This window comes from Crinia signifera, chromosome 7 (assembly GCF_055691185.1).
Source record: "Crinia signifera chromosome 7, ASM5569118v1, whole genome shotgun sequence".
Taxonomy (NCBI): domain Eukaryota; kingdom Metazoa; phylum Chordata; class Amphibia; order Anura; family Myobatrachidae; genus Crinia; species Crinia signifera.
In genome coordinates, this window is record NC_139223.1 from 13,792,861 (window position 1) to 13,819,799 (window position 26,939).

A 26,939-nucleotide genomic window follows, 5' to 3' on the forward strand; every position below is an offset into this window, starting at 1 on the left:
TCAGGTCAGGGATAACATTTATTACATGTATCAGGGGGAAGATATTCCACAGCTACCGGTATAGCATTAGCGTAACAGCCACCCCAATGTCGATACTCCACATGCCGGACCACTCCCAGTAACCCCCAACACAACCGGGCGGTGGTGGGAGACGGCGCTCTGTGGTCCTAACTCTGAAATCTTCTTTCATAAGAAAAACATTTTTTGTAAAAAAAAAAATAAGTCTTGTGAGCAAAAAAGTCTGTTACTCTCTATGGTACAGAATATTATTTCCAAACAAACTACGCGGGTTCTTCTCGTCTTCTCCGAGGGAGAATTTGGCTCCTGCTCTGGGCGAGCGGTGGGACGTCTGGCAGGTGTGTCCTCCATGCTTCATGGACCGTTTCTGGGCCTTCACCGAACCAGTGCCTCATTTTTTGGAGACTTTCATTAGCTTGTGTTTCGGGGGAGCCCATTTCAGGTTCAGGGAATCCACTGCAGAGGAGGGAAAACTGAGCGTTAGTATTATTGAGTGGGAAACCGCCACCACAGGCTCCCTGTGGCTACAGCGTTCATCCAGAACACAAGTGATAAGTGTCAGACACAGGAAAGCCTGTGTTCCAGGTCAGAGATTGCCGGTGCCGGACGCCAGCAGATAAAAAGCTTTAAAATAAAAAAATCTGCAATCATTTTACAAGAACCCGCACCTGTCAAACTCAGACCCTACCTATGCCCCCAGGTGACTCGCACAGATCTGCCGACTTCTAGCACCCATAGAATACACAGCAGGGGGAGCATTACCCCAGTACAGAACCTGCTTCTACTTGTGTGCACATTCATGTCAGTGGACGGGAGAAGGAAGGAAATCTCCAGCTGACGTCCCCATAAACAGACACGGTTGGTACTGGGCAATGACTGAGAATCTAAAAGCTTCTAGAATCAACGTTCGGTCTAAATTTATAAGTTTGCCATTAGTTTTCCACTCCGAATAGGTTATATTTTTAATTTAAGGATGAGAAAGGGGGAAAATAAATAAAATGTTAAGAACAGTCTGCTTGTAAATATAGAGTCCTCTGTTCTGCATTTTGGATCGTTAGATCTGGATTTCTAGTAAGTAGAAGCGCGGGAGCCTGGTACCACGATGAGTATACATTACTTGTGGTCATGGCAACAGCCACAGATCAGCTTGTACCTGGCTACGCTCCAGCCGCCGTGTGACTGCACGTCCCAGGTCTGCTCTAGGCCATGCTAAGACTGTGGCAGGGCATATTGGCAGGGATAGCCGCATATCAAATACCCCTGACCCAAATAACAGACTGTTGCTGTAACCCTCTTCCCCGGACCCCTCAGAGCTGCCACAGACTGACGGGACAGCAGGCTCAGAGGATTACAGTGACCGAGCTGCCACAGACTGACGGACAGCAGGCACAGGCGGTTACAGCGACAGAGCTGCCACAGACTGACGGACAGCAGGCGCAGAGGGTTACAGCGACAGAGCTGCCACAGACTGACGGGACAGCAGGTGCAGGAGGTTACAGCGACAGAGCTGCCACAGACTGACGGGACAGCAGGCTCAGAGGATTACAGCGACAAAGCTGCCACAGACTGACTGGGCAGCAGGCACAGGAGGTTACAGCGACAGAGCTGCCACAGACTGACTGGGCAGCAGGCACAGGAGGTTACAGCGACAGAGCTGCCACAGACTGACTGGACAGCAGGCGCAGAGGGTTACAGCGACAGAGCTGCCACAGACTGACGGGACAGCAGGCGCATAGGATTACAGCGACAGAGCTGCCACAGACTGACGGGACAGCAGGCTCAGAGGGTTGCAGTGACAGAGCTGCCACAGACTGATGGGACAGCAGGCACAGGGGGTTACAGCGACTGATCTGCCACAGACTGAGGGGACAGCAGGCGCAGGGGGTTACAGCGACAGAGCTGCCACAGACTGACTGCCAACAAGCACAGAGGATTACAGCAACAGAGCTGCCACAGACTGATGGGAGAGCAGGCACAGAGGATTACAGCAATAGAGCTGCCACAGACTGACGGGACAGCAGGCGCAGAGGGTTACAGCGACAGAGCTGCCACAGACTGACGGGACAGCAGGCGCAGAGGGTTGCAGTGACAGAGCTGCCACAGACTGACGGGACAGCAGGCGCAGGTTACAATGACAGAGCTGCCACAGACTGATGGGACAGCAGGCACAGGGGGTTACAGTGACAGAGCTGCCACAGACTGATGGGACAGCAGGCGCAGGTTACAATGACAGAGCTGCCACAGACTGACGGGACAGCAGGCACAGGGGGTTACAGCGACTGATCTGCCACAGACTGAGGGGACAGCAGGCGCAGGGGGTTACAGCGACAGAGCTGCCACAGACTGACGGCCAACAAGCACAGAGGATTACAGCAACAGAGCTGCCACAGACTGATGGGAGAGCAGGCACAGAGGATTACAGCAATAGAGCTGCCACAGAGTGACGGGATTGCAGAGGGTTACAGCGACAGAGCTGCCCCAGACTGACAGGACAGCAGGCGCAGAGGGTTGCAGTGACAGAGCTGCCACAGACTGACGGGACAGCAGGCGCAGAGGGTTACAGCGACAGAGCTGCCACAGACTGACGGGACAGCAGGCGCAGAGGGTTACAGCGACAGAGCTGCCACAGACTGAGGGGACAGCAGGCGCAGAGGGTTACAGCGACAGAGCTGCCACAGACTGATGGGACAGCAGGCGCAGAGGGTTACAGCGACAGAGCTGCCACAGACTGACGGGACAGCAGGCGCAGAGGGTTACAGCGACAGAGCTGCCACAGACTGAGGGGACAGCAGGCGCAGAGGGTTACAGCGACAGAGCTGCCACAGACTGATGGGACAGCAGGCGCAGGGGGTTACAGCGACAGAGCTGCCACAGACTGACGGCCAACAAGCACAGAGGATTACAGCAACAGAGCTGCCACAGACTGATGGGAGAGCAGGCACAGAGGATTACAGCAATAGAGCTGCCACAGAGTGACGGGATTGCAGAGGGTTACAGCGACAGAGCTGCCCCAGACTGACAGGACAGCAGGCGCAGAGGGTTGCAGTGACAGAGCTGCCACAGACTGACGGGACAGCAGGCGCAGAGGGTTACAGCAACAGAGCTGCCACAGACTGATGGGAGAGCAGGCACAGAGGATTACAGCAATAGAGCTGCCACAGAGTGACGGGATTGCAGAGGGTTACAGTGACAGAGCTGCCCCAGACTGACGGGACAGCAGGCGCATAGGATTACAGCAATAGAGCTGCCACAGAGTGACGGGATTGCAGAGGGTTACAGCGACAGAGCTGCCCCAGACTGACGGGACAGCAGGCGCAGGAGGTTACAGCGACAGAGCTGCCACAGACTGATGGGACAGCAGGCGCATAGGATTACAGCAATAGAGCTGCCACAGAGTGACGGGATTGCAGGCGCAGAGGGTTACAGCGACAGAGCTGCCACAGACTGAGGGGACAGCAGGCGCAGAGGGTTACAGCGACAGAGCTGCCACAGACTGATGGGACAGCAGGCGCAGAGGGTTACAGCGACAGAGCTGCCACAGACTGACGGGACAGCAGGCGCAGAGGGTTACAGCGACAGAGCTGCCACAGACTGAGGGGACAGCAGGCGCAGAGGGTTACAGCGACAGAGCTGCCACAGACTGATGGGACAGCAGGCGCAGGGGGTTACAGCGACAGAGCTGCCACAGACTGACGGCCAACAAGCACAGAGGATTACAGCAACAGAGCTGCCACAGACTGATGGGAGAGCAGGCACAGAGGATTACAGCAATAGAGCTGCCACAGAGTGACGGGATTGCAGAGGGTTACAGCGACAGAGCTGCCCCAGACTGACAGGACAGCAGGCGCAGAGGGTTGCAGTGACAGAGCTGCCACAGACTGACGGGACAGCAGGCGCAGAGGGTTACAGCAACAGAGCTGCCACAGACTGATGGGAGAGCAGGCACAGAGGATTACAGCAATAGAGCTGCCACAGAGTGACGGGATTGCAGAGGGTTACAGCGACAGAGCTGCCCCAGACTGACGGGACAGCAGGCGCAGGAGGTTACAGCAACAGAGCTGCCACAGACTGATGGGAGAGCAGGCACAGAGGATTACAGCAATAGAGCTGCCACAGAGTGACGGGATTGCAGAGGGTTACAGTGACAGAGCTGCCACAGACTGACAGGACAGCAGGCACAGGGGGTTACAGCGACAGAGCTGCCACAGACTGGCGGGACAGCAGGCGCACAGGGTTACAGCGACACGAGCTGCCACAGACTGACGGGACAGCAGATGCAGGGGGTTACAGCGACAGAGCCACCACAGAGTGTCGACAACAGGTGCAGGGGGTACATCCCTGTGTGCACTAGAAGTCCTGACCTGTAATGGGAGGCTTCTTGTACTGTGCGCTCTTGAGATGTTCCTCCACCAGTTTGGGGGTGACACAGATAACGTGCTGTCCCTTCCAGTATTTCACCATGTTCAGTGATTGCAGGGTCCCGATGATGTCATTCTGCGTTATACTGGTCATACGGCTGGAAGTAAAGGTGCAGGGATATTATGATTAGGAGGTTATGCCGTGGGCAACAGATAAGGAGAGGCTAGCAGCCAGTGGATAGTGACAGCACTCCTTACCTGAGGTCCTTGATGGAGAGTGTCCCTCTGAAATCCCGCAGGATCTCCAGCAGAACCCAGGACCAGTAGCTGCGGTAGCTGAGCTTGCCCAGGTCGGACAGTGGTTTCTCGGGGGAGCCCACAGTGTTCTCTAACTTAGACAGCTCATAACCTGTGTTGTGGGGACATTTACAGTTACTCAGTGACGCTAATTCTGCATCCAACGGGAACCACGATCCTGTCCATCAGCCACAATGTATCTCTGTACAATCTCATTGTTATCCGCTCCTGAATTGGTTTGTGGTGGCATAGCATATCACATGGGTAGCTAACCTGCGGCACTCCAACTGCTCTGGAACTATATGCCCCAGCATGCCCTGACATAACTGTAGCGTTATGTAACTAGGGGCAGATTTATTAAGCTTGGAGAAGAGATAAACTGGAGATAAAGCGGAGATAAGGTAAAAGGACATAAAGCACCAGCCAATCAGCTCCCAACTGTCTTTTTCAAACACAGCTGATTGGCTGGTGCTTTATCTCCTTTTACCTTTTCTCCGCTTTATCTCCAGTTTATCTCTTCTCCAAGCTTAATAAATCTGCCCCCATGTCTGCTGTTGATGCTCTGTACCGTTACATGCGATTCACCACAGAAGCACCTTACTCCAGGACACACTGGTATACAGATCTGGAATTGTACCGGATACAGTCTGTCCGCTGTAGCGGAGTGTAACCTCTCTGGATTATTACTGTGAATCATACAATAAAAGAGCATTCTGACCCTTATTTCTGATCGTGAGCATTTATTTTGCTATACTGTCGCTTCATGATATGAGTACTCTGCACCATAACCCCCCAGGAGATAGTACAAGTAGAAACGTGCAGGTTCCGTATTACTCTGTCCTCAAATCTGGATCTTATTGGTTATCCAAGACATGCAACAGCCAATAGCCTGATGTGAGAACGGAGTAAAACCGAACTTGCACATCTCTAAACTTTAAGAGGGTGCTTCTTCGCCTGTCTATACCCCAATGTAATCAAGTCCTCCAGCGTCCCCTATGGATGAAAGATAAATCTAAAGGTGCCCATTCGCTCCCTAAATGCTGCAGTCTTATTAATATGGAACCAAATAAATCTATGATCACTTCCTTATATCTCTGCATCCGCCCCAGGGGATCACACTGCCAAAAGAGATCCACGAGATGTGTTTGACAATATAGCAGCCGATCCTGTGAGCTTTGGATCAGACACTGCACAGTCCACAATTATTTTTAGACAGTGATTCTATCAGTTTCTTTAACATTTAGGAAGAATGCAAAGGTCTCGGATCCCCTTAACGCCCCTCAGATGTGAGGCCAGCGTTACTCCTAGTCCTTGTCTACTTTTAGGGTGTGATCTTATTAGCCCCGGTACCGCTCATCCCTTCTCCCCGATACCCCAATAAGCAGCAGCAGGGGCCCGAAATAACACAGGGCTCCCACGTGTGTTCAGCCAATAAGAATGCCCGCCAATTGGATATCATGATAATGACCATCTGTCATTAAAAGTGATATCTGACACTTTTTATCAGCAGAAAAGATATTGGAGCTAATATACATTTACAACATCAGCGACATCACCTACATTGGCCGCACAGTGGGGTGAATTTATGAAGCTTGGAGAAGTGTTATCTATCCCCATAAAGAACGTTATGAGCAAGGTGATAATGGTTCAGCCAATCAGCTACAATATGTAAATTGACAGGTAAGAGCTGATTGGCTGAACCATTATCACCTTGCTCATAACGTTCTTTATGGGGATAGATAACACTTCTCCAAGCTTCATAAATTCACCCCACTGTCCCTATAGCCACGTCTAACAGGCAGCCACAGAGAAGCCGGTCACTTACTGAAGGCGATGAGAAACTTCCCGTAGCCTCGTCTCTGGTACGGCGGGAGGGTTAAGATACAAGCCACGTTGTTTCCGTCTGGGGACTCCTTCTCCTGCGGTGACAGAGGTCATATATCACTCACAATCCAATGAAGTGGGGATGGGGGGATCCAGGATCATTTACAAACTATACTGTGGTTACCTTAGAGAAATACCCCACAATGTGAGCCCCTTGCCGGTCCACTTCTGTCAAGATGTAGAAGACAAACGGCTCGACATCGAAGTAGAGAGTCTTGTGGTCCAGGAAGAGCTTGGCCAGGAGACACAGGTTCTGGCAATAGATTTTGTGGTCCTTCCCGTCCACCTCGTACACGGATATGTTATTCTTTCGGTATATCTCCTTCCCTGGGGGCTGCCGCCACTGGCACAGTCCCTGGAGGAAGAGGCAGTCCATGTGTAGAAGAGTATAACCTTGTCCAAGCTTACCCAATATGTGGGGTGACCAGGTCCTAACCATTCATCAGCAGGAGACACAAATAACTCGCACTGAGGCACAGGATGCTGTGGACAGCGAGTACGATACATAGCACAGGATGCTGTGGACAGCGAGTACGATACATAGCACAGGATGCTGTGGACAGCGAGTACGATACATAGCAGGGCAGGTTCTTACCAGGTGGTAGCGATAGCTCTTCTCGAACTTCATGTACTTCAGGCAGTACTCGCACACCCACAGCTTCGGCTGCTTCCCATAATCCTCTGGGAAGGGAGAAAAGTACCATGCATCAATCTCGTAGTTCCCAATGTGGATCTTGTCCACATATTTCACTTTGGTGATCTGGGTTTTATAATGAAGGAAGAAGAAAAATAGTCAGTACATAATAAGCGTATGAATGCAGCAGTCACAATGAGAGACACGCACCGCTTCGTGTTCCTTCTCCAGCGCGGCAGTAGTGGGGTCCATCTCTGCGTAGGTCTGTGGATGAGAGAGTGGAGAAGTCAGTTAGGGAGTCTTACCCACCTTTCCAGGGGGCTGGGAGGGTAGGTAAGTATGGGATTAAAGGTCTGGACACCGGTGCAGGATACGTACAGCTCAGGATTATAGGTCTATAGACACCGGCAAAGGCCACGTACAGCTCAGGATTATAGGTCTATAGACACCGGCACAGGCCAAGTACAGCTCAGGATTATAGGTGTACAGACACCGGCACAGGCCACGGACAGCTCAGGATTATAGGTGTACAGACACCGGCACAGGCCACGGACAGCTCAGGATTATAGGTGTACAGACACCGGCGCATGCCACGTACAGCTCAGGATTATAGGTGTACAGACACCGGCACAGGCCACGTACAGCTCAGGATTATAGGTGTACAGACACCGGCACAGGCCACGGACAGCTCAGGATTATAGGTGTACAGACACCGGCGCAGGCCACGTACAGCTCAGGATTATAGGTGTACAGACACCGGAGCAGGCCACGTACAGCTCAGGATTATAGGTGTACAGACACCGGCACAGGCCACGTACAGCTCAGGATTATAGGTGTACAGACACCGGCGCAGGCCACGTACAGCTCAGGATTATAGGTGTACAGACACCGGCGCAGGCCACGTACAGCTCAGGATTATAGGTGTACAGACACCGGCGCAGGCCACGTACAGCTCAGGATTATAGGTGTACAGACACCGGCACAGGCCACGGACAGCTCAGGATTATAGGTGTACAGACACCGGCGCATGCCACGTACAGCTCAGTATTATAGGTGTACAGACACCGGAGCAGGCCACGTACAGCTCAGTATTATAGGTGTACAGACACCGGCACAGGCCACGTACAGCTCAGGATTATAGGTGTACAGACACCGGCACAGGCCACGTACAGCTCAGAATTATAGTTGTACAGACACCGGCACAGGCCACGTACAGCTCAGTATTATAGGTGTACAGACACCGGCGCAGGCCACGTACAGCTCAGGATTATAGGTGTACAGACACCGGAGCAGGCCACGTACAGCTCAGTATTATAGGTGTACAGACACCGGCACAGGCCACGTACAGCTCAGGATTATAGGTGTACAGACACCGGCACAGGCCACGGACAGCTCAGGATTATAGGTGTACAGACACCGGCACAGGCCACGTACAGCTCCGGATTATAGGTCTACAGACACAGGCCACGTACAGCTCAGGATTATAGGTCTATAGACACCGGCACAGGCCACGTACAGCTCAGGATTATAGGTGTACAGACACCGGTGCAGGCCACGTACAGCTCAGGATTATAGGTGTACAGGCACCGGCGCAGGCCACGTACAGCTCAGGATTATAGGTGTACAGACACCGGAGCAGGCCACATACAGCTCAGGATTATAGGTGTACAGTCACCGGCACAGGCCACGTACAGCTCAGGATTATAGGTCTATAGACACCGGCACAGGCCACGTACAGCTCAGGATTATAGGTGTACAGACACCGGCGCAGGCCACATACAGCTCAGGATTATAGGTGTACAGACACCGGCGCAGGCCACATACAGCTCAGGATTATAGGTGTACAGGCACCGGCGCAGGCCACGTACAGCTCAGGATTATAGGTGTACAGACACCGGAGCAGGCCACATACAGCTCAGGATTATAGGTGTACAGTCACCGGCACAGGCCACGTACAGCTCAGGATTATAGGTCTATAGACACCGGCACAGGCCACGTACAGCTCAGGATTATAGGTGTACAGACACCGGCGCAGGCCACGTACAGCTCAGGATTATAGGTGTACAGACACCGGCGCAGGCCACGTACAGCTCAGGATTATAGGTGTACAGACACCGCCACAGGCCACGTACAGCTCAGTATTATAGGTGTACAGACACCGGCACAGGCCACGTACAGCTCAGGATTATAGGTGTACAGACACCGGCGCAGGCCACGTACAGCTCAGGATTATAGGTGTACAGACACCGGCGCAGGCCACGTACAGCTCAGGATTATAGGTGTACAGACACCGGAGCAGGCCACATACAGCTCAGGATTATAGGTGTACAGTCACCGGCACAGGCCACGTACAGCTCAGGATTATAGGTCTATAGACACCGGCACAGGCCACGTACAGCTCAGGATTATAGGTGTACAGACACCGGCGCAGGCCACGTACAGCTCAGGATTATAGGTGTACAGACACCGGCGCAGGCCACGTACAGCTCAGGATTATAGGTGTACAGACACCGCCACAGGCCACGTACAGCTCAGTATTATAGGTGTACAGACACCGGCACAGGCCACGTACAGCTCAGGATTATAGGTGTACAGTTACCGGCACAGGCCACATACAGCTCAGTATTATAGGTGTATAGACACCGGTCCAGAGTACATACAGTTTGGGATTATAGGTCTATAGACCCCGGTGCAGGTTACATGAGAATAGTAGCTATGTAGTCTATAGAGGGTTGTAGGTACCTTCTGTACATGGTTAATCTCATCGTGTTTCCTCTTCTGGTTCCTGGTGATTTTCCTCTCTGGCTGCTCGGACAGCTCATTCAGGTACTGGTCTGTGTTTTTCTGGACCGCATCCTTTGCCGTCTTAGTCAGTGCCAGGCGGTTTTTGTCCACCCACTCATCCAGGCGGCGGTTGACTAGGCAGGTGAGACAGAAGGGGGGGGGGGGTAAGGAGTGTGGTACAAGATATAGGAGACGCGCGGCAATCAGCACCTCAGGATATTATGTACTTACAGCCCACGTAATGCACGTAGAATTCCTCTCGTCCCTCCTGCTCGTTCAGCCGTGACTGGATCACCTCTGCGGAATCTGGGGGAGGGAGAGAGAGATGAGACACAGGTCCATTGCTGGCCTCCAACACAACAACATGTGTCCAAATCTATTAATATGGCTGCAGCCAATGTAAGCTGAGGACAACAGGACTGAGAGCTCCGTCTTACACCTGCTGATCCGTTAAGGGCAGTAGGAGATACATAGCGGGAATAGTGACAGGTGACCGGACATTAATATATAGATCTGTATAGTGTTATAGGGGTTTGGATGGAAGAATAGTCAGAACAAGGTTGGAGAGCGCAGAAGAAGCAGAGAAAGAATGAGAGGAAGGAACAAGACCCCTCAAGTACACATGCTCATGGTATACAGATGACTGTGTGTAGCTCTTACGCCAAGTGTTGTCTGCTCTCCGACACAGGTACGTCTCCCCAATCTCCACCGTCACCTCAGCATCTCTCCCCCCTCTTGAGGACGGGCAGGTTTCTCCTCCCGAAACAACCTCGTCATCATCCTCCTCTTTGATGCTTCCTTGCTCCAGACCATCATCTTGGGAGGGGAGAGAGTCCTGTTGGTCCTCCCCGACCTCCAGAGTGTCCGATCTGTGCTCCTCGGGGACAGAATCGTCCATGGCCTCCACCAGGACCTGAGCGAAGAGGAGAAGAAAACATAAAGGTATGAGACACCCTGGCGTTGCACCCACCCATAAGAAGTACAGACACCGGACTGTGGGGATACAGATGTGAACGTGGATTCAACTTCTTAGCGTCATCAGTTCTTGAGAGACAGGACTACCACCCTCACCCTAATACCTTCTTATAAGTGTGGAACTCTACGCTCCCCACCCCGCATCCTAACCCTCCCCGGTATACTTGCGTTCAGCATCCCAAAGGCCCGGATTCCAGTGCCGGCATCCTGACTGATACTGATTCGGTAGAGTGAACATCGGCCTCCTGCAGGTCAGTCTGTCATTTAGAATACGGGCACAATGACCTGCAGGTGTAGGTGGGTGGTGGAGCACTGCTATAAATGTGGGGGAAGCAGCACAGACTGTACAGAGGACGCATGATGGGGAGAGGATACTGGGGAGTAAAGGTGCCCATACACTGGTGCGATTCCGACAGATCGATATATTGTATGAAAAGATGCCAAAATCGGATGCGTTTGACACCATATCTGATGTATAGGATCCAGAGATGTTACGCGCAAGCACATAAGATATATCATAATCTGACCCATTAGCAGAACATTGCGGGTGCTTTTAACACTTGTGATGTATCGCATCCCATCAGGACCTATAGTCTGCAGCGGGGAAGTATCGGACAGGAGAGGCGCTCTCCCTGCTCTGCATCCCCTAACCCTCACCTCCCCGCATCCTAACCCTCACCCCCCCGCATCCTAACCCTCCCCGCATCCTAACCCTCACATCCCCTCCCCGCATCCTAACCCTCACCTCCCCGCATCCTAACCCTCACCTCCCCGCATCCTAACCCTCACCTCCCCGCATCCTAACCCTCACCTCCCCGCATCCTAACCCTCACCTCCCCTCCCCGCATCCTAACCCTCACCTCCCCGCATCCTAACCCTCCCCGCATCCTAACCTTCCCCTCCCCGCATCCTAACCCTCACATCCCCTCCCCGCATCCTAACCCTCACCTCCCCGCATCCTAACCCTCCCCTCCCCGCATCCTAACCCTCCCCTCCCCGCATCCTAACCTTCACCTCCCCGCATCCTAACCCTCCCCGCATCCTAACCTTCCCCTCCCCGCATCCTAACCCTCCCCTCCCCGCATCCTAACCCTCACCCCCCCGCATCCTAACCCTCACCCCCCCGCATTCTAACCCTCCCCGCATCCTAACCCTCACCTCCCCTCCCCGCATCCTAACCCTCACCTCCCCTCCCCGCATCCTAACCCTCCCCTCCCCGCATCCTAACCCTCCCCGCATCCTAACCCTCCCCGCATCCTAACCTTCACCTCCCCGCATTCTAACCCTCCCCTCCCCGCATCCTAACCCTCCCCGCCCCGCATCCTAACCCTCCCCGCATCCTAACCCTCCCCTCCCCGCATCCTAACCCTCACCTCCCCTCCCCGCATCCTAACCCTCCCCTCCCCGCATCCTAACCTTCACCTCCCCGCATCCTAACCCTCCCCGCATCCTAACCCTCCCCTCCCCGCATCCTAACCCTCCCCGCCCCGCATCCTAACCCTCCCCGCATCCTAACCCTCCCCTCCAGACAAGATAGACCTGTGTATGGCACCTTTATGTACAGACATCCGAGGTGCACGGAACAGGATCTATCGGGAACGACTTCACCATTAGCATCTTACAGCAAAGGCCGAGGTGCGGGTACTGACCCGCCATTACATTTACCAGCTATATCTGACACAGACACCGTAATGATTACCCATGTAATACGCTCTGAGGCATCAGAGATACACACGTAACACACAAGACAAACATGGACCAGGTCCAAAGCTGACAAACAGAACCAGACTTCTAATTAGGAGCACAGAGAACACATACAGGTTATAAAAGTCTAATTACTCCAGCGGGAAGGTAAACACGTCTGATTGTTACATAGCGTATACAACACACAGACACACACTACCACCACAAGTAAACATCACACGGTGTGAAGGCTCATTGTGGGCACTAAATAAATACATCTAATCCAGTTAGGCTGGATGTGACAGGGATGGAGCACAATACATATTAATGCAGGTGAGATCACAGGTGCAGATTGTGGGTCTACATCAGCCCAGAGCCGGCGGGAGGAGCGCCAAGCCAGGGAGGTGCGCCCCTCCCCAGCTCCTGTTTTCAATTTATTTATTATTTAAACGGCAGGAGAGCAAGGAGTGGCGCCTCAGGGGTGCAGAGTCCCTGTCCAGGTACAGACCGAGACCCTGCGCCTGTCCAAAAATGGCCGCTGCTTCAGGGGAGACAGGTGCTAGAGGTCCATCTGCATCTCTAGTGTCTGTCAAGGCACCCATTGCTACCCGGAAGTGCTGATTCCGGAAGCAGTGGGGCGATGTACACCTGTAACACCCCCCCGGCAACAGAGGCTCCACCTGGCTAAGGTGTTCCAAGTGCAGCGAGGTATCGAGACAAAATCTATCCTCACTCATATCTCCAACTGTTTCTCTGCTGTCTACTCTTGGATGACCCAGCACTTTTTTAGACTTAAAATATTAAAGACTAAGCTGACCTCTTCCCACCCTCCTGCATAAAACCTGACAATCTCTCAACCTAACCTGTCTAAGCTCACTTCTTCACCTTCTCTATCACCCCAGTCTGTCTAACCCTCCCCTTTAGAATGTAAGCTCTCACGAGCAGGGCCCTCTCTCCTTATGTGCCTTTCTTAGAATATATAAACCTTTGCCACCCTGATAATTGCTTCAGTGTCCTGTCCCCTGGTGCAACTATCCATATTAACCATGTACTTGTCCGAAACTGTCTTGTACTGTAATTTGTTATGTGTTTTTGATTATAACTATGCTCTGTAAAGCGCTGCGGAATCTGTGTGCGCTATATAAGAAACTGTTAATAAATAAATAAATAAATAAAAGCATATGATGGTACATGTTACAAATAATTGAGGGTCCATGTAGACAGTCCAATCAGCATGCAACATATGATGGGGTTACAAACCGCAGACATAAAAATCGCTAATGTGTTTAGTTTAAAACCTGCCCCCTGGTCCGTTATTCACATAGTGGGATTACAGGGATATCTGTGATAACGGGAAACGGTCATTGGGTCTACAGCAACTAGGTCAACAAGCATTGAGTCGACATGGGTCTAGGTCGACATGGGCAAGGTTGACAGTCAAAAGTTCAACATGGGGTTTTCACTGTTTTTTTGTGCCGACAGGCGGTATTTCATGCCCTGCCACCCACTAGGCATTGTGAGCGATGCGAGGGGTTGCGGTGCACTTCAAACTGTGTCCATGTCGACATTCGAGTAAAAAACTGTGAAAAACCCCATGTCGACCTAATGTCCTGCCGACCTAGTTGCTGTAGACCAGTGGTTCCCAACCTGGGGTACTAGTACCCCTGGGGGTACTCTGCAGACCAGTTGGGGGTACTTGAAAATAATATTGGTAATGGCGGACGATGAAAAGGTCTTTTGATGGCTGAAGACCCATTGCCATGGAGACAAACCATGTTGTGTCATATGTAGAGACAGGATTATATGCATTCGCATATTTTGCCCATTCTCACTTGTTATTGCATATTTTACCTAAAATCTAGTGATGGTCCATATTTTAGGACCCACCACCTTTCCACCCACGAATCACAGCACTGATTTGCCCTCCTGCTGGCCAGGTAGTGGTAGAGTGTGCAGGCCGGGCCAATATGTGCGCAGTGTGGGGGACACTGCTCTAGGCTGCCAATCTATTTTAATAAAAGTCAGTCGGGGCGGGTTATGCCACAAAGCTCCTGAACCTATGCCTGCCCCTGGCCTGGGACTTTGCGCCAAGAGAGACGTCTGCAGCAGAGGAGGTGGGCGGAAGGACTGTGACATCACGCGGCGCAGAGGAAACTCCGGGTCACAGTGAGCATGCAGCACAGGGAGAAAGCCTTCCACTGCGCCGCTTTCACATGCTATGCTGACATTTGATCCATCGGCGCTGGAGATGAGGGTCTGTGTAGTTGATGACAGAAGAGCTTTGGACGCTGCAGTCTGCTGTAGCAGCCTGGAAGAAAAAAAATCTTGTGTACAGCACTAAACATCTGCAGGTGCTGTGGGCCTATTTTTGAGGATTATTTGCAACTAATAGGATGCTGATTTTTAAATAAATAAGTTAAAAATGACTTTTTATTATTATTTAATGTAGCATATTTTAACACTTTTCATGCATATTTTAAGTATTTTTCATGCATATTTGCATACATATTTCAAGCTTTTTATATTGCATATAATCCTGTCTCTAGTCATATGCCTGACCAGCAATCCACTGGGAGCTTTCCATGCTGCTCTCAGACATCAGCAGTTATCTGCCCAGCACTGACAAAGGTGGAGGAAGCAGCGGCATTAATCCTACTTGTGTTAGCAGGAATCCTGGATAATACACAACCAGTGTCTAGACACAGAAGGGCATGATTCCTTGCTGTATACTACTCCTCCGCTCCTCCTTAATATAAGGACATGCATAAGGATCCGCATACTGCTAAGTACTGTCCATATTTCAAAATGAGAGGAGGGGGTACTTATCAATGAAAAGCCTAATCAAGGGGTACAGGAGAGAAAAAAGGTTGGGAACCACTGCTGTAGACTGAACAACCTAGTTATACAGAAGTAGAATGAGCCCTGATTACATGACTTTGGGCTCCACCTGGAGGCAGACTGAAATATTACAGCTATGCCACAAAAGTATACACATTAAGGGGCTAATTCAGTAAACCGCTCAATTGTGCGCCCTATGCAGCGACTTCACAAACTGTGATCACAGTCTGAGTGATGGCAGAGGGTGGCGACGTGGCATTGGGTGGGCACGCTCAGTGCAGGAGTGTCCAGATAGTTTTTCCCGGGGTGATAAATGGTCACATGCAGCCGCTGCCAGCCAAAACATGGCAGCACTGTGCCTGCCTTTGTACATAGGCTGCACAAGCAAGAGACTGCCATAGATATGCCATGTGTTCACATCTGCCATCGCGGGGAGGGGCTCGGCATGGCGGCCTGGCCCTGTACCAGGCGGTCCCCAGCGTGCGGGCGAAAGCAGCTGCAGTTTGGCTTTGTTATTCGCCCAGGCGCTCTTAAATACGAGTCAACCTAGACCTTATTTGGGGTGGATCAATCATTCGACCATGAAACGATCTCCCCCGTACACTCGTATGCGAATGGATTTGTGAGCGTACACGTCCATTCACGTGCAAATGCAGCCGCTGAATGTACGCTGCTGACCGAGCCAACATGAATCACCACCATGGATAGCTAGAATGGTCTCTCTCTTTACCACTGCCTATCTATCGGGGCAAATAGTCAGAAGACTATAGCAGAATGTGCAGCCCAGCACACAGGGGGTTATTCTGGTTCACTCTGTTAAAACAGAAATTAACGCATCAATAATCATATGCTTTTATGACATGTTTTCTTAAATAATGTTATTATTGCTGCGGGTGGCGTTAGCTTGTTGCACAAGGTACTAGCCACGGCGTATGAGGCCTACCCTTTGCGCTAAGCAGCAGGTGTTTGTCAGAAGCGGAAACCATTTTGTCAACTATGACTTGCATAATCGCATTATAAAGTGGCTGAAGATAGAGAACAGTGCTGGAAGAATGATTTCTTATAGAGAAAAGTTTTTGGTTTTATAAGCTTAAGAATGTGATGTTGACAATACAGAGAGCGAGGACAGCCAGCTAGTCTCCACAAACTTGTTGTCAACATTATGAGAACAGGGCCACATATGTGTAGACCCCAAGGCCACTGAATCTTTCCCTAGTAACAAGGAAGTTGGGTGTTGGGTTGATTATGACATCATGATTGAAAGCAGAGCTTGCCAATTAGACTCAATGCTTATGGAGTAATTAATTAATGTGATTAAGGTTTAAATATCAGAGTAAAGCCCTGTACACCCACTTCGATTTGCTTTAGATTCGATGTTAGATTTGATTTTCTATTAGATCTGGCATTAGATCTTTCCATTCGATTTGGCATTAGAGCTGTACTTTAGCATTAGATATCGAATTCGATATACATTCATGGAACATTGTGCACATTCGATCTACTAGATCGAATTCGATATTTCCTTGGCTGCACAGTAGATTTTTCTGTTCGATTTTGTGAAAACGGGGAGCGCGCATCGAATCGAATGTAGATCGATATTGACACAAAAACCATTCGATTTAGTTTAGAATTCGATATTGCTTCTATAAGCAAAATCAAATCGAAAAAAACAAACAAAAAAAAAAAAACGATGCATGTGTACAGGGCTTTAGATTCGATGTTAGATTAGATTTTCTATTAGATTTGGCAATAGATCTTCCCATATAATTTGGCATTAGATCTGTACTTTTGCATTCGATTCGATATCACAGTGTAGGCACAATGTACTCATTCGATTTACTGGATCGAATTCGAGATTTCCTTGGCTGCGCAGTTGTTTTTTCTTTGATTTTGAGAAAATAGGAGCGCGCATCGAATCGGAAGTGTCCTAACAACCATTTGATTTGAAAACTAAAAAAAAAAAAAAAAAAAAAAAATCGAAGTGTGTGTACACAGCTTTAGAGAAGGAAGGATGAGGCAGCTGAGGAAGAACAAGCAAGCACTGGGGGCTGGAGGTAACTATGAAATGAGGTTTAATGGCTGACCACTGTCCTTGAAAGGTTTCCATTTTGATTTGATCTAGAATTACTGTTTATGTGTTAGCTAATCAATTTTATGTTTCTTGTGTTAGTCTACTGTGAAAGTCGAGTTGCATACACGCCATTTTAGGATAGTATGGCCGCCATTTTGGTTCGCAGAGTTGCGCTAATAAAGTTTCCATACCCGAGTCTGTGTGACAAAGTGGACCAGAAGAGTAGCCATACTATTACACATAAATTCATAAGAACATACTGACACTAAATAAAATATAGTTAAAGGTTTAGAACGCCACACATAGTTTAGTTAGCATTGCATACATCTGTCTGTATAGTGTTTAGTACCGTTCCGTTCCTTATGCGCAGTATTCCGGTCATTGCGAATATTTCGCAATATACACGGCCCGATAGTTATGGACATTTTCCATAATCCCAGGACCGTTTCTGTTGAAAAAGGTATAACAAAGGAATCCAGATGTAACTGGTTTCGACTGTTATTTACAACCCCTGACGACGAAACCAACAAACAAAGAACTCCAAAAGTTCACTCCCCTGCACCCATTCAAACCAGGTGCATCATGTTACCCCCCAATCACAGAGAACCTGACATACGACCCCCGACCAATAGGAATGGCCTTTGACCTCCCCCTTCTGACCCTATAAGATAGGTGACCCAGGGCGGCCTTGGTCACTTCGGCACATCTTCCTTTCCCTGACCTTCGACCGGGCTATAGTTCAACCCTGAACGATAGCGAGCTCTGACCGGACTGCGCTGCGCATATTTGATGAGGAGACGGTAAACGGTTGCATTCACGGTATTTATTCTTATTGTATTGTTGGCTGATTGTATCCTGTATCTGTTTTCTTCCCCTAGTAGAGCCTGATTAATATATTGTATTGTTAGTCTATCGTATTACCTGTTATACCTGTATTTTCTATTCCTGTAACCCCCTGTTGTCCGTTAGGGACTTAAATACATCCTTTTACGGAGTTCCTATCTCCATACTTCTATACTGTGGTTGTGTCTGTTATTCGCACTTAGCGATAAGGTATATTACGGACACTGTCCTTAAAGGTATATTTCGCAGATTAGAGTCTGAGTACTGCGAAAGGATCTCTTAATATAGTACTGGTTCTATGGTGTGCAATACACAATAAAGGTACGCTACGCTGCGCTACGTTTTGTTCGCACGTAACTAGGTATAAAGGGTACGCTGGTTACGGACATAATACGTAACCTGCGCTTTTCACTTATTGCTTCTTTGGTCATATTTAATCGCCATTAACACTACATTTGCAAAAACCTGTAATGAAGCTAATTTACAAGTAAAGCTTTGTCATAAATTTTTTTACAAGTTTGTGTTGGCGTGTGATCATTTCAGCGTTTGTCACTATATTTAAGGTTTATAAAGTAAATTTCCATAACTACGTGTTGTCAACTCGCAAAGGCACAATCACTTATGGACAAAACCATGTGCACTGCAGGTGGGGCTGATGTAACATGTGCAGAGAGATTTAGGATTTGGGTATTTTATGGTTTGTGTGCAGGGTAAATAACGGCTGCTTTATTTTTACACTGCAATATAGATTTCAGTTTGAAGTACACCCCACCCAAATCTATTTCTGCATATGTTACATCAGCCCCCCCCCCCCCCTGCAGCGCAGCATGGTTCTGTCCATAAGAGAGTGATTGTGCCTTTGCGAGTGAACCAGAATAACCCCCATGTTCCACTGCAAGCAGGGCCCATGCATCCGGCTCACACCTATTCTTATACGGACTTCTACAAATGTGTAACTGCACATACAGTATACGCATCAGGTTATACAGACTGGCATCCTTCAGCCACCAGAGTGCACACTGCAGCCCCCTAGTGTGTGCACATGAATACGCTCCAGCAGTATATTCACTTGTCTATGATCGGACCATTCTACCAATCCCGGCTCAGGTGCATTCATCCACTCCCGCATCTCTCCTGTCACACAGCAGCGGCTGATTCCGGTTACTGGGGACGACGGGCCAAAGAGACACCAGGCAGACTGAGAGTAGACACACAGATGCCATTAACTCCTGTCCCCAGCCTATGACAGGCTCAGTCTATGTGGCGCTGTACACAGCAACATACCAGCAACACGCCTACAGCACTACTAGAACACGCAACGTCCCCATTAATCTTTTAGCTGACCGCTTGTAACCTCCCGAACAGCATCCAGGAACGCCCCTTATATCTCCGATACCGTGCGTCCATATGTGCAAAAAGCTGCAACTGCCCCGTGGTAGTGTCTCCTGTACAGTCCGGGACTCAGTCGCACATGACATACACGTGTCCTATCACATCACTAAGCACAGTGTCCTGGTGCGTCCTAGTCCCATTGCGCTGACCAGAATGTATTCTCTGCTAAATATAAAGCAGGCCCTCACATCAGGCCCTGTCACAGCGCAGCGTATTCCCTGCCACGTGGACACACATGCACCTAATCTTCACGCTAGGTGCTGCACCCTGCCCATTTACCAGCACCCTGTCCATGCCGTGGTCACATGCATATATTCCCTGCGCATGGCATTTATCCACACTAGGTGAAGAACCTGGGGGAGGTCCAAGACCCACGTAGGTGCTGGACACGTCCCCATCAGTGACACCAGTGGGCACGCTCCCCCATTCTGAGTGCATGCAGCACACATGCTGCCCTCCCAACCCACCCCATCGGGATCACTATACACCAATAGGATTCATTTATTGTCAGAAGTCAAGAAACCTATGGGCTTCTATCGCCGCCCGCCGGGAGGTCATCCGGCTGCAGGGAAGGGGGGGGGGGAAGGAGACGCAGGGGGACACTGCCAGCCGCCGGGATGTGATGGAGACCCCCGCACACCACATTACAGGTATCGCGGGGGATCTCCGTCACCGCAACCCGATGCTAGCCGCATATGTTAGTACATATGCGGTAGCATCGCGGCGGCTGGCAGGCGAAGGGCGGCGATGTATATTAATACATCCCGCCCACAGTTTTCATTGAGTAAGAGTGTAACATTCACTTAATAAATGAATGGAGGAAACGCTGTCACAAGCTCGATGAGAATACAGTGATGTTCACACCCCCCCCCCCCCTATGCGGGGCACATGGGGGGGGGGGGTTGCTGTTCTGCAACCTACTGTACATACGTCAATATTACATCATTTAGCAAGTGGGGGTGGCTCTGGTGCAGAACATGGAACCCCTGCGTTATTAGTGTCACTATCCACTTGTACACAGGGTTGCCGACTTTATCAGTCTACTCTCTGGGAGAAGCCCGGAGAGGTGACTTCCAGCTACAGTTCGGGGAGGGGTGTCATTAAGCCCCCGGATGTTTAAAAACCCAAATTCCCGGATCTCCGTGGAGGGGGCAGGGCTAAAATGAGGCAATTATGGAGATTTTAGCTCTGCCCCCTCCTCTGAGACCCACGGATTGCTGCATTTAAATGCCGAGGTCAGGGGGAAGACCCCAAAATCCGGGGGTGGCGTGGGGGTCCCCCAGAATCCGGGAGGGTTGCCCACCTTTCCGGGGGGGCCAGGAGGAGGAACCGATTTTCGGGATCCTCACGGCCATTCCGGGAGGGTAGACAACCATGCATGTACAAGTACTGGGAGTATGGAAACAAGAAGGAGGAACGACTCTCTTTTTTGTTGGGGCACTCTTTAGTTTAGTGATTACCCCAACGAGTGCCCCAACAAAAAAGAGAGTCGTTCCTCCTTCTTGTTTCCATATATTTTTACTCTCTAGGGTGCACCTCCACATCTGTGATCTGTGAGGGAACCTCCTGTTCTCACAATTAAAATTGACTGTGGATTTTGACAAATTTCTTCCTATATTTATCCATTACGATACCAACCTGTGCACTGGTCCATCTTCCCCTTCCCCTTTTCCTTAAATGTCAAGTACTGGGAGTAGTAAGCCCACAACAGTACTTTTTAATGATGGTAAACCAGTGTTCCCCATTTCCTGACCTTAAACCAAAATAGGGGCCACTGCATCTCCTGCTGTCTGCAGCAGGCACCTCAGGGGCGTGCCTAGTGCGCAGAGACATACCACGCCCCCTACACGCCCCCACCCCCGCAGGCGGGAAAAGGACACACACAGAGCGTGAGCGCGGCCGTTAGGGCCCGAGCGCGGGTATCTGACCCCGTACAGCACCTGCGGGGACGCCCGTAACCAGCACCTCGTGGTACAGTACCTGACAAATCACATGACCGGTCCTTCTAACGACACACCCCTCCGGATAGCGTCACCAAGCGGGAGAATCGATTTCCGGTGCCTCCTCAGCCGCTGCCAGAGAACCGGACGGGCCTCCCCGCACCTCGCGTAGATTAACACCCGCCGCCCTGTCACCCGGAGTTACGCTGCGATCCCCACAAATAAAATAAAAAAGCCGGAAACGCACTACGGTCAGCACTCGGTCACGTGAGGGAGGCGGCCATCTTGCATGTGCCTGGCGCTCGGTGCGGTCCCGCGGCTTTGTGCGCAGAGAAGGTGGCGCGTGCGCGGTATGGCTGTGCTGGTGGGGGACACATGCGCAGTGTGGACGTGTTTGGGGGACGGCGCATGCGCAGTAGGCGGCAGCCGAGAGGCGCATGCGCGGCGGGTAGTGGCGGGCTGGCGGCGCGTGCGCAGTGTGTGGCGGCTACTGGAGACGCATGCGCAGTGCGACTGCAGAGGAGATATTAGGGGCAGCGCTCAGTCCTCCGTCCGCCATCTTGTTACGTCTCTCAGTCAGACGCGCACGGATCCCACACTTTCCCGCTCCCGGTAGAACGTTTCCCACCGCAGACATGGCCGCCGTAGCCCAATCCACCGAGGCCGAGAAGCTGGAGACCCCGACTGGGGAGGAGGAGAACAACCCGGAGGAGCCGATGGAAGAGGAGGAGGATGAGAACGACGAGGAAGGAGGCGAGGATGATGCGGAGGATGTGGAGGAGGAGGTGGTCGTGCAGGTCGGCGCCACCTACTCGTGCCGGCGGGCGGACGGATCCTTCCGTGAGTGCCCCCTATATACCTTATATTCCCCCTCCTGCTATATATATCTGTATCTTACACACGCTATATACCCCTCCTTCTCTATAATATATATATATATTATCTTATACACGCTATATACCCCAGGCTCCGTCTGTGAGTGCCCCCTATATACCTTATATATCCCCTCCTGCTATATATATCTGTATCTTATACACGCTATATACCCCAGGCTCCGTCTGTGAGTGCCCCCTACAGTATATACCTTATATTCCCCCTCCTGCTATATATATCTGTATCTTACACACGCTATATACCCCTCCTTCTCTATAATATATATATATTATCTTATACACGCTATATACCCCAGGCTCCGTCTTTGAGTGCCCCCTATATACCTTATATATCCCCTCCTACTATATATATATGTATCTATCTTATGCACTGTATATACCCCTCCTATATATATCCCAGGCTCCGTCTTTGAGTGCCCCTTATATACCCCCTCCTGCTATATATATCTGTATCTTATACACTGTATATACGCCTCCTGCTGTGTGTGTATATATATATATATATATATATATATATATATATATATATATATATATATTCTCTTATACCCCAGGCTCCTTCCCTGAGTGCCCCTATATACCTTATATACCCCCTCCTACTATATATATCTGTATCTTATACACTGTATATACGCCTCCTGCTGTGTGTATATATATATATATATATATATATTCTCTTATACCCCAGGCTCCTTCCCTGAGTGCCCCTATATACCTTATATACCCCATCCTACTATATATATATATATATTATATACACTCTATATACCCCAGGATCCTTCCATGAGGGCCCCCTATATACCTAATATACCCCCTCCTACCATATATATATATCTATATCTTATACACTGTTTATACCCCTCCTATATATATATTATATATATATATATGTGTATATATATATATTCTCTTATACATGCTATATATCCCAGGCTCCTTCCGTGAGTGCCCCCTATATACCTTATATACCCCCTCCTGCTATATACATCTATATCTTATAACTGTTTATACCCCTCCTGCTATATATATATATATATAATCTCTTATACACGCTATATACCCCAGGCTCCTTCCGTGAGTGCCCTTATATCCTGTGTATTTACACCTCCTGCTATATATATATGTTCCTTATACACTGTTGATACCCCAGGCTCCTTCCGTGAGTGCCCCTATATACCTTATATCCTGTGTATTTACACCTCCTGCTATATATATATGTTCCTTATGGATCCGATACGATTTGCCGGCGGTCGGAATCCCGACACTGGAATCCCGACAAGGGGGGGGACATGGATCGCCCCCCCCTTGCGGGCTCGCTGCGCTCGCCACGCAGCGGGCCCGGTGCCTCGCTACGCTCGGCACGCTATTTTATTCTCCCTCTATGGGTGTCGTGGACACCCACAGAGGGAGAAAGTTTCGGGATGTCGACGGTCGGGATTCCAGTGTCGGGATTCCGACCGCCGGCAAATTAACTGCATCCCCTTACACACTGTTGATACCCCAGGGCCCCTTATATAATGTGTATATACCCCTCTGTATGTATATATATATATATATATATATATATATAGATCTATATAGATATTCTTGTTGCACACTGAATATAACCCTATTTACCTCTCTCTCTCTCTCTCTCTCTATATATATATATATATATATATATATATATATATATATATAATTTACCCCTCCTGCTATATAGATATATTTATAGATATAGAGCTCTCTCTAAACAAATATATATATGCGCATCCCTTGTACGGATGATGTAATGGTTAGCATTAATGCCTCACAGTGCTGAGGTCATGGGTTTGATTCCCACCATGTCCCTAACTGTGGAGTTTGTATGTTCTTCCCATGCATGCGTAGGTTTCCTCCGGGTACTTCGATTTCCTCCCACATCCAAAAAATATACCGGTAGGCTAATTGTCTCAACAAATACAGCCCCCGTCAGGTACACAGTGCTCACTGTGGACCCCCAAACGTTGTATAATAAATTTATCATGTTTTGGAAAAACCCTCAAGTGCCGCGCATTGGAGGGACAAGACTATCTCCATACCTCCTATATATCTTATTCCTGCATGGGCATGCAGGTCATTTAAATCTACCAACGGAGTGCCAGTTCTACATCTGCTTTATATATTTATATATGCCAGGCTCCTTCCATGAGTGCACCCTATATATACCATATGTACTGTGTGTGTGTGTATATATATATCCCTCATACACTGTATGTACCCCTCCTTATGTGTGTGTATCTAGTGTTCCCGCTAGGCTGTTTTACCGTGGCGCTGCGCCCTGCCCGATTTTTTAAAGGGCAATATGTGCCCTGCCCCTCTAGCAGCACCCCGCTAAAACAGCCTGGTGTCTGCCCTGAAACACTGCACAGGGAAGCCCAGCGCCGCTGTAGACGGCGATGCCCGGCGTTTACCCGTCAGCACAGTAACTTTGGCTGGGCCCGCCCCCTTTGGTGATGGCGGTGACCGGGCCTGCCCCCTTTAATGCCATCGCAGCCCGGGCACGCCCCTTTTTGTGGCATCGTTGGCCCAGGACCGCCCACAGCTGTGCTGTCTGCGGGCCCGGTTCGGCGCCTTGCCTGCACAAAAACCCAGCATGAACACTATATAGCTATACAGTATAAATAGAACAATAGAATGTGACGGCAGATAAGAACCATTTGGCCCATCTAGTCTGCCCCCTTTTTTGTTATCCTTCAGGTGATCTCAACCCTTTTTGATCCTTATTTCTTTGTAAGGATATTCATATGCCTATCACAAGCATGTTTAAATTGTTCTACTGTCTTAAGGAGCCCATACACGGTCCGTTGTGTATGACTCCGTTCTGTACTATGCGATGTGCGCTCCTGCGCATTACATAGTACGGTACAAAAAGTATGTGCTGCACATACTTTTTGTACTAGCTATACATCGGATCGCAGTGCATGCACACTGCATGCACTAGGCATCCAATGTGTGCTGTTTAAGCACACAACTGAATCCGATTAACGGACCGTGTATGGGGAGCAATAGCCTCTACCACCTCTGATGGGAGGCTATTCCACTTATCCACTACCCTTTCTGTGAAGTAATTCTAACTTTTCCCTGAACCTGCCTCCCTCCAGTGTCAGTGCATGTCCTCGTGTTCTATTACTACTTTTCCTTTGAAGAAAATTTCCCTCCTGTACTATGTTAAACCCTTGATATATTTGAAGATTTCTATCATGTCCCCCCTTTCCCTTCTCTGCTCCAAACTATACACGTTAAGATCTTTTAGTCTATCCTGGTAAGTTTTGTGATGTAGGCCATGCACCATTTTAGTTGCCCTTCTTTGTACACTCTCTAATGTATTTATATCTTTCTGAAAATATGGTCTCCAGAACTGGACACAGTGTTCCAGACGAGGCCGTACCAATGACCTATAAAGTGGCATTATTACGTCTTTTTTTTTTCTGCTACTGATTCCTCTCCCTATGCAACCAAGCCTCTGGCTAGCCTTCCTCATTGCTTTGCTACATTGCTTTCCTGCCTTGAAGTCACTTGAAATAGTGACTCCTAGATCTCTTTCCTCCTCAGTTTCCATTTTAGTACTGTATATGTTAACACCTTGATACTATATTGAGCCTTTGGGTTTTTGAGTCCCAAGTACATAATTTTGCATTTTTTAGCATTAAACTGTGGTTGCCATGCTCTTGGCCAATTCTCAAGTTTAGATCATCAGTCATTTGATTTACCCCTACTGGTGTGTCTACTGTTGCATATCTTTGTGTCATCTGCAAAAAGGCATACTTTCCCTTCAATACCATTTGCAATGTCACTAACAAAGATATTAAAGAGCACTGGTCCAAGTACAGATTCCTGGGGTACTCCACTGGTAACATGTCCCTCCATAGAATTCACTCCATTTACTACAACTGTCTGTTTCCTATCCTGCAACCAGGTCCTTATCCATTTAATTGTGTTATAATCCAATCCCACACCTTCAAGTTTATTTAGCAGCCTGTGATGTGGGACAGTGTCAAATGCCTTACTAAAGTCTAAATATGCCACATCTACCAACCCCCCCTTTCATCTAGTATTTTGGTCACGGAGTCAAAAAAGTCAATAAGACTTGATCTCCCCGCAGTAAAACCATGCTGTTTTGGATCCTGTAAATTGTTTAATTTAAGATATTCCACTATTTTTTTAATAGTGTTTCCATTCATTTCCCTACTACTGATGTAAGGCTCACTGATCTGTAGTTACTTGCTTCTTCTTTGCTTCCACTTTTGTGCAGTGGAGCTACTTTTGCTCTTCAGTCCTCTGGAACTGCACCTCTATCTAGTGACTGGT

General features: G+C 49.5%; 2 protein-coding genes across 2 annotated transcripts in view; one reads left to right on the plus strand and one right to left on the minus strand.

Annotated features, from left to right (window-relative positions):
- On the minus strand, positions 1-22,512 carry KAT8 (lysine acetyltransferase 8). Its single transcript, XM_083152352.1, has 11 exons — positions 21,758-22,512; positions 10,636-10,888; positions 10,207-10,281; positions 9,934-10,109; positions 7,402-7,455; positions 7,153-7,317; positions 6,682-6,912; positions 6,499-6,592; positions 4,635-4,785; positions 4,380-4,534; positions 1-474 (listed from the first exon to the last, which is right to left on the minus strand). Exons 2-11 carry the CDS (start codon positions 10,871-10,873, stop codon positions 410-412), a joined length of 1,404 nt encoding a protein of 467 aa, XP_083008478.1. The 5' UTR covers positions 10,874-10,888; positions 21,758-22,512; the 3' UTR covers positions 1-409.
- LOC146019791 (nuclear factor 7, brain-like) overlaps positions 22,161-26,939 on the plus strand; it is a 15,366-nt gene continuing 10,587 nt past the window's right edge. Inside the window, exon 1 of the mRNA XM_083152350.1 lies at positions 22,161-22,557. Within this exon, the coding sequence (XP_083008476.1) occupies positions 22,218-22,557 (340 nt within the window). The 5' untranslated portion in view covers positions 22,161-22,217. The remainder of the gene's footprint in view (positions 22,558-26,939) is intronic.

Bases quoted from the DNA above. Each gene is read 5' to 3' on its own strand.
- KAT8 (XM_083152352.1), bottom strand. From the start codon at position 10,873: ATGGACGATTCTGTCCCCGAGGAGCACAGATCGGACACTCTGGAGGTC. The intron at 4,535-4,634 runs GTAAGGAGTGCT...CTTTACTTCCAG, and splicing joins CTCTCCATCAAGGACCTCAG to CCGTATGACCAGTATAACGC. The intron at 475-4,379 runs GTCAGGACTTCT...CCTCCTCTGCAG, and splicing joins CAAGAAGCCTCCCATTACAG to TGGATTCCCTGAACCTGAAA.